Below are 12,424 nucleotides of genomic sequence, written 5' to 3' on the forward strand. Positions count from 1 at the left end.
CTCTCGGCTCAGAGTGGAGTCCGTGGTGGAAATCACTATTTCCAAGTTCACTGGTGACGGGGCAAGGGTGGCAGATGCTCAGTGGTTTGGTTTAAAAATGTTAATGTTCACAAATCTGAATTCCTGTTTGGGACCAAGCCCTTCTTGGTCATCCTTTGTCCCAGTCTTCTGGAATGTTCCGTTTCATTTATTCATCTCCTTTCCACCAAAGGGAAGTTCACAGAGAAATCTCAAGCCCCAGAGGTGATTTGGTCTGGAGCACCTGGAGCTCCCTCAGCCCCACGTGGCTACCATTCCATCTGCGTCACGCATCATAATCTGGCCAGGACACCCAAGCTGCCTCCTCCCCAGCTGGCATGCCAGGCAGGTCACTCTTGTTGGGTCCTGGGTCAGCCTCCAGGGGCCTGAGTCAGAACCCAGCAGAGAGTTCATGCTCCCCAGTGGAGGGGGACATGGAGCTGACCCTCTCCAGCCTCTCCGTGGAGAGGAAGGGGAGCCATTTAGCCAGGCGAATGGCCACCAGCTGATGGAACAACTGCCGTAGATACTTACGGAACCTTTCACCAACAAAGACGTAGATCACGGGGTTGATGCAACAGTGTGTGTGGGCGATCACCTCCGTCACTTGTATGGCCAGATCCAACTGTCTGCTCTGCTCACACTCATGGGTGAACAGGGAGTCTTGGAAAGCAGAAACAAACACAGTCAGATTGTACGGGGTCCAAAAGAGAAAGAAGATGATCATGATGACAAAAATCAGACGCACAGCTTTGGACTTCTTCTCATTTGGTCGTCTGAGCAGAATCTTTATAATCCCCGTGTAGCAGACGACCATGACCAACAGAGGCAACACCAGCCCCACGATGTTCAGTTTCAGAGCCTGGAACTGCTTCCACTTTCTTAGGCTTTCAGGAGGAAAATGAAGACTGCAGGTGTAGTGAGTGAATTCCCACTGGGTCTTGGAAAAGTACAAGCCCGGGACAGAAGCCAAGATGGCCAGGACCCAGATGACAATGCTGGTGATGATACCAAAGGTGACGGTCCGAGCCCTCAGGGCAAACACAGCATGGACAATGGCCAGGTACCTGTCGATGGTCAGCAGGACGATGAAGAAGATCTCGCTGTACAAGCCCATGAAATAGAGCCCAGAGAGCAACTTACACATGTGATCACCAAAAACCCAGTTATCCTTCAGCTTGTAGTCAATCCAGAAGGGCAGCGTGAAGAGGAAGATCAGGTCAGACATGGCCAGGTTGAGGAGGTAGATGCTGGTCATGCTTCTGAGCCTCTTGTATTGCATGAGGACCAGGACCACTAGGATGTTGCCTATCAGGCCAATGACAAATACCACTGAGTACAAGGGGGGCAGCAGCTGGGCCCCAAAGGCCCTCTCCTGTACCTTCTGGCATGGGGTTGTGTCCCCATAGTTGTATTCTGTGGTCATGTCATAGTCCTTTGGGGCGGTGGAAGTTTCCATCCTGGCTTCTCCCACGGGTCAAGGCAAATGCTTTCCGTGTTTACTTTGCTATTAAAGGCAGTGGGCTCTGGATAACAAGAACAAGGCAGTGATTATATGTCTTTAACCACTTGGCAACTGTTTACCGAGTGCCTACTGTGTATCATGCCCTGCTGAGCAAGGGAGACCCAGGTCCTCTCCGCCCTCATGCAACTGGTAGTCTAACACATTAATAAACAAGGCATATACACATCACTCATTGCTTTGGCAATGGGTGTTGTGAAGGAAAAGTCTGGTGGATGGAGAACGCAGACAAAGGGAGGCCTCACCACACTATTCATGACCAATGCTTCCCCAGTGCTTCCGATGGACTGGGCCCTGGACTTAGTGTTAAACAACCTTTGAGGGGGTACCATTATCGTTCCCCATTTTAGAGGTGATGACACACAAACTGGGAGTAGTTAGGACACAAAGGTGGTGAGAACAAGAGCTGGAGCTCAAACACAGGTGTGTACCACTCTCAGGCCCATTCCTGAAACCACCTGGCTCTCCTGCCCCCAATCACAAGCATTGACTCTGTACCATGGTGTCCCCAGAGGGATGCTGGGAAGGAAAATAGTCAAGGCTGAGAGTCAAAAACTTACAAACGGATCTTTATGGCTTTTGGGCCTAAAAAGATTCTCAGCCAGGGGTGATACAGTGTCCTGGGGGCACATGAAAATGTGTACTTTTTTTTTTTTTGGTCGTCACAAAGACTGGGGTACACTACTGTCATTTGGTAGGCAGGGCTAAGGATGTTCTCTAATGTAAAAAATTACCCTACACCAAACACCAAGAGTGCAGCCATAGAGAAATCCTAGAAGGTCAACCCATCCCTCAGCAGATGAGGACACTGAGGGCACCAGAGTGGGCCCAGCCTGGCCCACGTCACACGGTCTTCTGAGGTTACCCAGGTAACATTGTAGACCTCCAGTGACAGCCGTGAGGAGGATTCAAGGAAAGCACAGGCTAGGAGGAGTGGGGTGACATGGTATGGAGAAGAGGGGGCTTTGGGGGAAGAAAGGCTCAGAACAGCCTCAAGCCAGGAAGTATCACACAGTGACCAGAAAGAGGCTGGAATTCTCCTAAAATAAGTTTTTAGATATTTTTAACCAGGGTTGCCTCAAAACAAAACAAACAAAAAACCACTAGATAGCTTGCCTTTGTAGAGCTTCCCCAGACCCTGTTTTTAGCACTCCTTTCCAATCACTTATTGAAAACGCCTCCACAAAGGGAGCACAGGCTTTGGTGTAACCTACCGGCTCTGTGACCTTGGATAAGTTAACCTACCTCTCTGAGCCTCCGTTTCTCATCTGTAATGTGGGAAAGTAAGCCTTACCTTGCAGGGCTACTCTAAGGCAATGTCTGAGCCATCCCCTGGCAATTATCGTGCCCTCAGTAAATATTAGGGGACCTCCTTCCCTGAAGGGGTCCCGTTCTGAGGCCCGGCACCACGAGGAATGTCCCAGGCTTCAATCCTATTCTGGCCAATGTACCCCACTCCCTACCAGGTCTCTCTGTAGTTAATCTGGAAGATGAATCCTGCTTGACAGTGATGGACACTGACAGTCCCTTCCATCTGCGCTACGCTTTGAAATTTCCAAAATGCGGCCATCAATCTAAATTGATTTGACCTAAACACCAATCAGTAAGGTGAGTGGAACCTACATCATAATTCCCATCTTGACGCTGGAGTCTCCAGTGCTCTTCCTTCTACAGTGCTTAATGAATGTTTCCTGCTCACAAAATTCACATTTCTGCAGTCGCATTCGGAGATTAAGGCACATGGGGCTGGGGGTGGGGGGGGGGCGGGTTGTTGGGCACCCTGGCTGGGGGACTGTCATTTCCCATCAAATCCATCCCTATGGCTCACTCCACCATCTCCAAACTTGCATATCCCGGTCAAGCCTCTTTCTGGAGAAACCTAAGCTGCCAGTCACTAAACAAGCTGTGTTGGCAATTTCTGATTTTTGCTGCCACTGCCAGCGCTGACAGCTCCGCTTGGCAGTCAGCACTTGTGGGTGGGCGGGCGGCCAGGTTTACAGTGTTAGCAGCAGGCAGCACAGTGAGCAAGGGGTGCAAGGCTGAGCCCGTGAGCCCAGTTTCTGGGGAATTTTGGCAAAGGTGAAGGCAAACTGAGGCAGCACTGCCAGGTGCCATTTGAACAGAAAGTCACCTTCATACCACTCCCCACCTCCAACTCCATTCACTATTCCCCCAACTTGTCAGGCACCAGGCAACAGCTCCAGAGTATGTTGCTCCTAAAGGGACATGGGCTGCGGTAAGGCCTTGGAGGAGAGACCAAAGGAGCATGTTGCCATGCCATGTGCCAGTCCTGCTGCAGTCTGCTACAAAAGTCTGCCCCAGGTCACTGCACTAGTGCTCAGCTGCAGCCCTGGAGCCTGGAAATTTCCAGTGCCAGCATCCTTTAACCTCGGAGTTGGGGAAGTCTCTGAAAAGACAAAGGGCAGTCTGTGATGGTAGAAGACACCCTGGCCTGGTGGCGTGCAGGAGGTGCCTTACACTAATTCATAAGAGCCAGCAGTGTGTACCTCTTCCCAACTCTGCATTCAGCATGTTGGTAGCTTGGAGTCAACCAGAATGGGAATATTTACACATGGAAATCAGGAAACACTAGATATCAGGGCACTTTTTTAGGAGAGTCAGCTATTAAACATTTACCAGCACATCAACGCCCTGCAGTCTGAATAGCCTAGAGTTGTCCTGTGAGCCAGCTAAAGGGTCAGTGAGTGGCACACAGCCTGGGGGCAGGCTATGCAAACTTCTGGGAATTTCTAATTCTGAAAATCTGGGACCCTCCAGATTTAAAGGAGGAAAGGTTGAAGTAAATACCTCCAAGTAGCCCCCATGTCCCTGTATTTTCAGAACCAAATTCTCACCTGCCTCTTTGTTAGACCAGAATGGATGCCTCCCAGGAGGTCACCTGGCCAGCTCCCTGCCTTCCCGTAGGTGAAATCCTACCTCCTCCAAAGACATCCCACAGTCCTGATCTTGAGGATCCTTGGGTTTAGTCTTCTTAAGAAATTGTCTCAGTATCAAATCGTCCTTGCATCTGCAAAGTTTTTCTAATTTATACTTCCCTTTTGTTACAATTTCTTCTTACCCAACGTTTGGGTTTTGTTTACGTGGGGAAATTTGGCAACTGTCAGTGTCTTGAATAGCTTTCCCGAGAAAGTGCCTCCTGTCCCTTAATACTGGGCTGACTTTCTTAATTAGTGACTAGCAACCAATCATACAAGAAAGCATCCTGTTTTTAGCAAAAACAAAAACCCCCCAAAAACAAAAAGAACAGCTTATTTTACATCTGAGCACCCAGTCTTATAAATCCTTCCATCCTCAGTATTGCTATACAATTCACTGCCTTACAGGTGCATGGGTGGGTTACTTAGACATTTGCCTGGCCTTCGAAGAATTCCCCACCTTTGAGGAGACAGCCAGGTAAACAAGTCATCTCCTGCAATGGGAGAAGGACTACAGTCCAACCTGGCCACATGCAAACAACACTGCCCTCAACAGTGACTGATGAACAGAAAAGACAAGTGCCACTTACACTGGTTTCAGGGGATTGTGTCCACGAAGCATTTGTTTCTGGAGCTTTTAGAGTCTTGACGAATTCAAGGTCAAGGTCCTGACTGAGTCAGAAGTTCTCAGCTTCCTGTGTGATGATGGAGATAGAACTTGGGGTCTCAGTCTTTCAGAACAACAAGAAGGGGACAACGTTCTTCTTCTTGTACCACTGGGTGTCCATGAATGGCCACAACACCCACTGGTGGCCAGTTCCTGAAGGCCAAATGCACTCTGAGGTATTTTTCTGCTCACTCAGCTTCACTTCTCCTTTGGGCTCTCTGCCTTAAGGGGATTGGGTGGAGTTGAGCAGGGTGAGGTGGGTGGCCATGAGGTGTTCCCAGAACTTGTGAAGCAACAGAAGGCTGGGAATGTGTATGGTGCGGGGGCAGGGCACAGAGTTCCTGCCCTCACTAAGCAGTCTTTTTTTTTTTAAGGTTGCAATAGAAGGATTTAAACAGGAACCCTGGGTCCTGTTCCTCAAAACGATCTGGCTCATTCAGCCTGAGAGAGGCAGGAGGCCGCTTCTCTTTGGCACCCTTACGTGCCTGTGCCAGTGACTGCTCCCTAGTCTCTGCCCCACAAGCCCCACAGAGCGGTTTTACCACGAGGAGCCTCCAGCCTGGAGTGAATACAGGTCTGCTGGTTGGGTTTCGGCTGTCCCTTTCTGATGCTGGGTTCCTGGTTTACGCAGTGGCCCAAGCTCTCTGCTTGAGACGTGGACGGATCACTATGTCTTTTGAAGCCCTGCATACCACTCCATCAAAGAAGAACACTGAATACTTATGCTCAGAGGAGGATGCATTAGGTCAGCTTGTACATGAAAAGTGTCACAGAGTGCCTGGCACCAGGAAAAATGGCTGATGGATGAGGTTCATTAGGATTCTCCCCACAGTTACCAACTCCTGCTGCCACTGTGCTTGTGCCCCTCTGGGTTTCCATTTCCTTCTCTGTAAAATGGGGGTGCTCGAACCTTCCTCACAGGACTGCTGCAAAAATGCCCATTTCAGAAATCACAAATGTGAATGTGTTTTGAAAATGTCACTTGTCCCTCAAGGCTCAGTTCCCTCATCTGTAAAATGAAGACTTCAGATGAGGTGACAGTGGGCCCTTCAGTACAATATTCCATGAGTCTTCTGGGGTTGGGTCTTCCTTCTTCGGCAGCCCATCTTCGAGAGATGGAGGAAGCAGGAGGCAGAAAGTAAGTAGACTGACAGACAGCTATGGGTGAGCCTGGAACCTGCCGCCTGATGCAAAAACCAGGGCGTGAGGGGAGCACCAGTGATGGGCCTCACATATCAGACAGTCCTGCATTCATATCCCAGGTCCACCTTTTACTGACTTTGGGCGTGTTATTTATTTATTCTCTTGAGTATCTCCTTCCTCTTCTGTAAAACAAAGCTAATAATACTTACTTCACAGAGAGGATTAAATGAAGACATACACACACACACACACACACACACACACACACACACATCTGAATGCATGATTCGGTGTGCTGCTCAAGACATTAAAAATGCCTGTCTTACTTTAGAATCTCTCAGGTTCGAACCCTGATGCAGATTCCAGTAATGTGCCTGCAGGGGATCCCAGGAAACACTGCAGGGGAGGGGAAAGTGGGACGGGGAAGGGAAGGAGCCGATGAAGAGGGTGTCATAGAGCCAGTGCCGCTGTGAGCCAGGAGCTTGGTCCTACTGGGGAACTTAGGACACCCCTCAGAGTCATCCCAATTTTGGGGCGGCCGGAGGGGTGAGGAAACTGAGCATGTGTCCATCATATCTCTACCCACTCACTGCTGGTTGAGGGCTGCTTCTTGGGGTATTCTGAATTCCAGTCTGCCTGCATGTTGGTCAAGCTCACTCCACAAGCAGGGGGCCTCGTATTTTCAGGAAACAGCCTACAGCGTGTAGAGGTGCATGTTGAGATGTGTGGCCAGGGACACTGAATGGTGCCCAGGAAATTCCGATGCGTGCCAGCTAGTGTCAGCACAGCTAAACACCCAGCCCCTGCCCCACTGCAGGACTCTGCTGAATTGATCATCTCTCAGCCCTGCCCCCAACGGTAGTCAATGGGAGGTCTGCATCTGCCTATTTGTAGTACTTTGCTGCCAGATGAGTTTCCAGACAACACAGGTTTGCGAGGCCTGCCTCTTCCGTGGTCAAGTCTAAGGAAAGAGACATGGTCAGTCCTTGACTGGCCTTTCAGCTCTGTGCTAGGCTTCTGTAGGACCCATGCCACAGAGAGGACATGTGGGCAAATATACTTGTTCATTTAACAAATATTGATAGAGTACCCACGATGTGCCAGGCACTCTGTTAGGTGTTACAGATATAGCGGTGACCAAGAGAGGCAGATGCCATTCTTCGAGAGATCACAGACAATTAAGCAAGTCACTACAGTAAGGCCTGGGAAGTACCCAGGGCCAAGGAAGGGAGCACCTGGGTGGCGGGAGAGGGTGAGGGAGCCCTCCAGAGCAGAGGTTCTCAAGGTGAGGACCCTGGACCAACAGCATCAGCACCTCCGAGAACCTGCTAGTGATGCAAATTCTGCGCTCCCATCCTGGACCCACTGAATCAGAAATTCTGTGTTTTAACACACCCTCCACATAAATGTTTGGGAACCATGGATCTGGATTTCTGCCAGGCCTTTGGCTCAAAGTTTTATATGATCTCTCTCTAGGAGAGCTTGGCTGGACCTGATGTGACCTGGGAAGACTTCTTTTGCTTTCAGCTAGAGGCCAAAACAAGAGGCTGCTCAGTGGCCCATTCTGTTTCCTCTTCCTGACACCCACACCCAGGGCACCTATGGCCTTTCGAGGGTGAGAGGCAAACTTCTTAATGCAAACATACACACACACGGAGATTGGTTCAAGATGGTGGAGTAGAAGGACATGCTCTCACTCCCTCTTTCGAGAACACCGGAATCACAACTAACTGCTGAGCAATCATCGACAGGAAGACACTGGAACTCACCAAAATAGACACCCCACATGCAAAGACAAAGGAGAAGCCGCAATGAGACGGTAGGAGGGGTGTTATCACAATAAAATCAAATCCCATAACTGCTGGGTGGGTGACTCACAAACTGGAGAACACTTATACCACAGAAGTCCACCCACTGGAGTGAAGGTTCTGAGCCATACGTCAGGCTCCCCAACCTGGGGGTCTGGCAACGGGAGGAGGAATTCCTAGAGAATCAGACTTTGAAGGCTAATGGGATTTGACTGCAGGACGTCAGCAGGACCTGGGGAAACAGAGACTGCACTCTTGGAGGGCACACACAAACTAGTGTGCACATCGGGACCCAGGGGAAGGAGCAGTGACCCCATAGGAGAATGAACCAGACCTACCTGCTAGTGTTGGAGGGTCTCCTGCAGAGGCGGGGGGCAGCTGTGGCTCAACAAGGGACAAGGACACTGGCAGCAGAAGTTCTGGGAAGTACTCCTTGGCGTGAGCCCTCCCAGAGTCTGCCATTAGCCCGACCAAAGAGCCCGGGTAGGCTCCAGTGTTGCGTCACCTCAGGCCAAACAACCAACAGGGAAGGAACCCAGCCCCATCCAACAGCAGACAAGTGGATTAAAGTTTTACTGAGCTCTGCCCACCAGAGCAACAGCCAGCTCTACCCACCACCAGTCCCTCCCATCAGGAAACTTCCACTAGCCTCTTAGATAGCCTCATCCACCAGAGGGCAGACAGCAGAAACAAGATGAACTACAATCCTGCAGCCTGTGGAACAAAAACCACATTCACAGAAAGATAGACAAGATGAAAAGGCAGAGGGCTATGTACCAGATGAAGGAACAAGATAAAACCCCAGAAAAACAACTTACTGAAGTGGAGATAGGAAACCTGCCAGAAAAAGAATTCAGAATAATGATAGTGAAGATGATCCAGGACCTCGGAAAAGGAACGGAGGCAAAGATCGAGAAGATGCAAGAAATGTTTAACAAAGACCTAGAAGAATTAAAGAACAAACAAACAGAGATGACCAATACAATAACTGAAATGAAAACTACACTAGAAGGAATCAATAGCAGAATAACTGAGGCAGAAGAACGGATAAGTGACCTGGAAGACAGAATGGTGGAATTCACTGCTGCGGAACAGAATAAAGAAAAAAGAATGAAAAGAAATGAAGACAGCCTACGAGACCTCTGGGACAACATTAAACGCAACAATATTCGCATTATAGGGGTCCCAGAAAGAGAAGAGAGACAGAAAGGACCCGAGAAAATATTTGAAGAGATTATAGTCAAAAACTTCCCTAACATGGGAAAGGAAATAGTCACCCAAGTCCAGGAAGCGAAGAGAGTCCCATACAGGATAAACCCAAGGACAAACACACCGAGACACATAGTAATCAAACCAGCAAAAATTAAAGACAAAGAAAAATTATTGAAAGCAGCAAGGGAAAAACGACAAATAACATACAAGGGAACTCCCATAAGGTAAACAGCTGATTTCTCAGCAGAAACTCTACAAGCCAGAAGGGAGTGGCATGATATACTTAAAGTGATGAAAGAGAAGAACCTACAACCAAGATTACTCTACCCGGCAAGGATCTCATTCAGATTCAATGGAGAAATCAAAAGCTTTACAGACAAGCAAAAGCTAAGAGAATTCAGCACCACCAAACCAGCTCTACAACAAAGGCTAAAGGAACTTCTCTAGGCAGGAAACACAAGAGAAGAAAAGGACCTACAAAAACAAACCGAAAACAATTAAGAAAATGGCCATAGGAACATACATATTGATAATTACCTTAAACGTGAGTGGATTAAATGCTCCAACCAAAAGACACAGGCTTGCTGAATGGATACAAAAACAAGACCCATATATATGCTGTCTACAAGAGACCCAATTCAGACCTAGGGACACATACAGACTGAAAGTGAGGGGATGGAAAAAGATATTCCATGCATATGGAAATCAAAAGAAAGCTGGAGTAGCAATACTCATATCAGGTAAAACAGACTTTCAAATAAAGAATGTTCCAAGAGACAAAGGAAGGACACTACGTAATGATCAAGGGATCAATCCAAGAAGAAGATATAACAATTATAAATATACATGCACCCAACATAGGATCACTTCAATACATAAGGCAACTGCTAACAGCTCAAATAGAGAAAATCGACATTAACACAATAATAGTGGGGGACTTTAACACCTCACTTACACCAATGGACAGATCATCAAAACAGAAAATTAATAAGGAAACACAAGCTTTAAATGATACAATAGACCAGATAGATTTAATTGATATTTATAGGACACTCCATCCCAAAACAGCAGATTAGACTTTCTTCTCAAGTGCGCACGGAACATTCTCCAGGATAGATCACATCTTGGGTCACAAATCAAGCCTCAGTGAATTTAAGAAAATTGAAATCATACCAAGCATCTTTTCTGACCACAATGCTATGAGATTAGAAATCAATTACAGGGGAAAAAAAGTAAAATACAAAAACACATGGAGGCTAAACAATACGTTACTAAATAACCAAGAGATCACTGAAGAAATCAAGGAGGAAATCAAAAACTACCTAGAGACAAATGACAATGAAAACACGACGACCCAAAACCTATGGGATGCAGCAAAAGCAGTTCTAAGAGGGAAGTTTATAGCAATACAAGCCTACCTCAAGAAACAAGAAAAATCCCAAATAAACAATCTAACTTTACACCTAAAGCAACTAGAGAAAGAAGAACAAACAAAACCGAAAGTTAGCAGAAGGAAAGAAATCATAAAGATCAGAGCAGAAATACATGAAATAGAAACAAAGAAAACAATAGCAAAGATCAATAAAACTAACAGCTGGTTCTTTGAGAAGATACACAAAATTGATAAACCATTAGCCAGACTCATCAAGAAAAAGAGGGAGAGGACTCAAATCAATAAAATTAGAAATGAAAAAGGAGAACTTACAACAGACACCGCAGAAATACAAAGCATCCTAAGAGACTACTACAAGCAACTCTATGCCAATAAAATGGACAACCTGGAAGAAATGGACAAATTCTTAGAAAGGTATAACCTTCCAAGACTGAACCAGGAAGAAATAGAAAATATGAACAGACCAATCACAAGTAATGAAATTGAAACTGTGATTAAAAATCTTCCAACAGGGCTTCCCTGGTGGCGCAGTGGTTGAGAATCTGCCTGCTAATGCAGGGGACACGGGTTCGAGCCCTGGTCTGGGAAGATCCCACATGCCGCGGAGCAACTGGGCCCATGAGCCACAACTACTGAGCCTGCGCGTCTGGAGCCTGTGCTCCGCAACAACAGAGGCCACGATAGTGAGAGGCCCGCGCACTGCGATGAAGAGTGGCCCCCGCTTGCCGCAACTAAAGAAAGCCCTCGCACGAAACGAAGACCCAACACAGTCAAAAATAAATAAATTAATTTAAAAAAAAAATAAGATTTCAGCATAGCTTTAAAAAAAAAAAAATCTTCCAACAAACAAAAGTCCAGGACCAGATGGCTTCACAGATGAATTCTATCAAACATTTAGAGAAGAGCTAACACCCATCCTTCTCAAACTCTTCCAAAAATTTGCAGAGGAAGGAACAGTCCCAAACTCATTCTATGAGGCCACAATCACCCTGATACCAAAACCAGACAAAGACACTACAAAAAAAGAAAATTACAGACCAATATCACTGATGGATATAGATGCAAAAATCCTCAACAAAATACTAGCAAACAGAATCCAACAACACATTAAAAGGATCACACAGGGGCTTCCCTGGTGGCGCAGTGGTTGAGAATCTGCCTGCCAATGCAGGAGACACGGGTTCGAGCCCTGGTCTGGGACGATCCCACATGCCACGGAGCAACTAGGCCCGTAAGCCACAACTACTGAGCCTGCGCTCCGCAACAAGAGAGGCCGCGATAGTGAGAGGCCCGCGCACCGCGATGAAGAGTGGCCCCCACTTGCCGCAACTAGAGAAAGCCCTCGCACAGAAACGAAGACCCAACACAACCAAAAATAAATAAATAAATAAATAAAAAAAAAAAAAAAAAAAAAAGGATCACACACCATGATCAAGCAGGATTTATCCCAGAGATGCAAGGATTCTTCAATATACGCAAATCAATCAATGTGATACACCATATTAACAAATTGAAGAATAAAAACCATATGATCATCTCAATATATGCAGAAAAAGCTTTTGACAAAATTCAACACCCATTTATGATAAAAACTCTCCAGAAACTGGGCACAGAGGGAACCTATGTCAACATAATAAAGGCCATATATGACAAACCCACAGCAAACATCATTCTCAATGGTGAAAAACTGAAAGCATTTCCTCTAAGATCAGGAACAAGGCAAGG

The 12,424-nt window shown here is 47.1% G+C and overlaps 1 protein-coding gene across 1 annotated transcript; it reads right to left on the reverse strand.

Annotated features, from left to right (window-relative positions):
• Window positions 1–409: 409 nt before the first annotated feature.
• Window positions 410–1,477, reverse strand: CCR1 (C-C motif chemokine receptor 1). The gene has a single exon (XM_059937612.1). It carries the CDS (start codon window positions 1,475–1,477, stop codon window positions 410–412), a length of 1,068 nt encoding a protein of 355 aa, XP_059793595.1.
• Between the last annotated feature and the right edge of the window lie 10,947 nt (window positions 1,478–12,424).

This window comes from Balaenoptera ricei, chromosome 11 (genome assembly GCF_028023285.1).
Source record: "Balaenoptera ricei isolate mBalRic1 chromosome 11, mBalRic1.hap2, whole genome shotgun sequence".
In the NCBI taxonomy this organism is placed as follows: Eukaryota; Metazoa; Chordata; class Mammalia; order Artiodactyla; family Balaenopteridae; genus Balaenoptera; species Balaenoptera ricei.

Excerpts from the sequence above, each read along its gene's own strand:
- CCR1 (XM_059937612.1), bottom strand. The coding sequence starts at position 1,477 with ATGGAAACTTCCACCGCCCCAAAGGACTATGACATGACCACAGAATAC.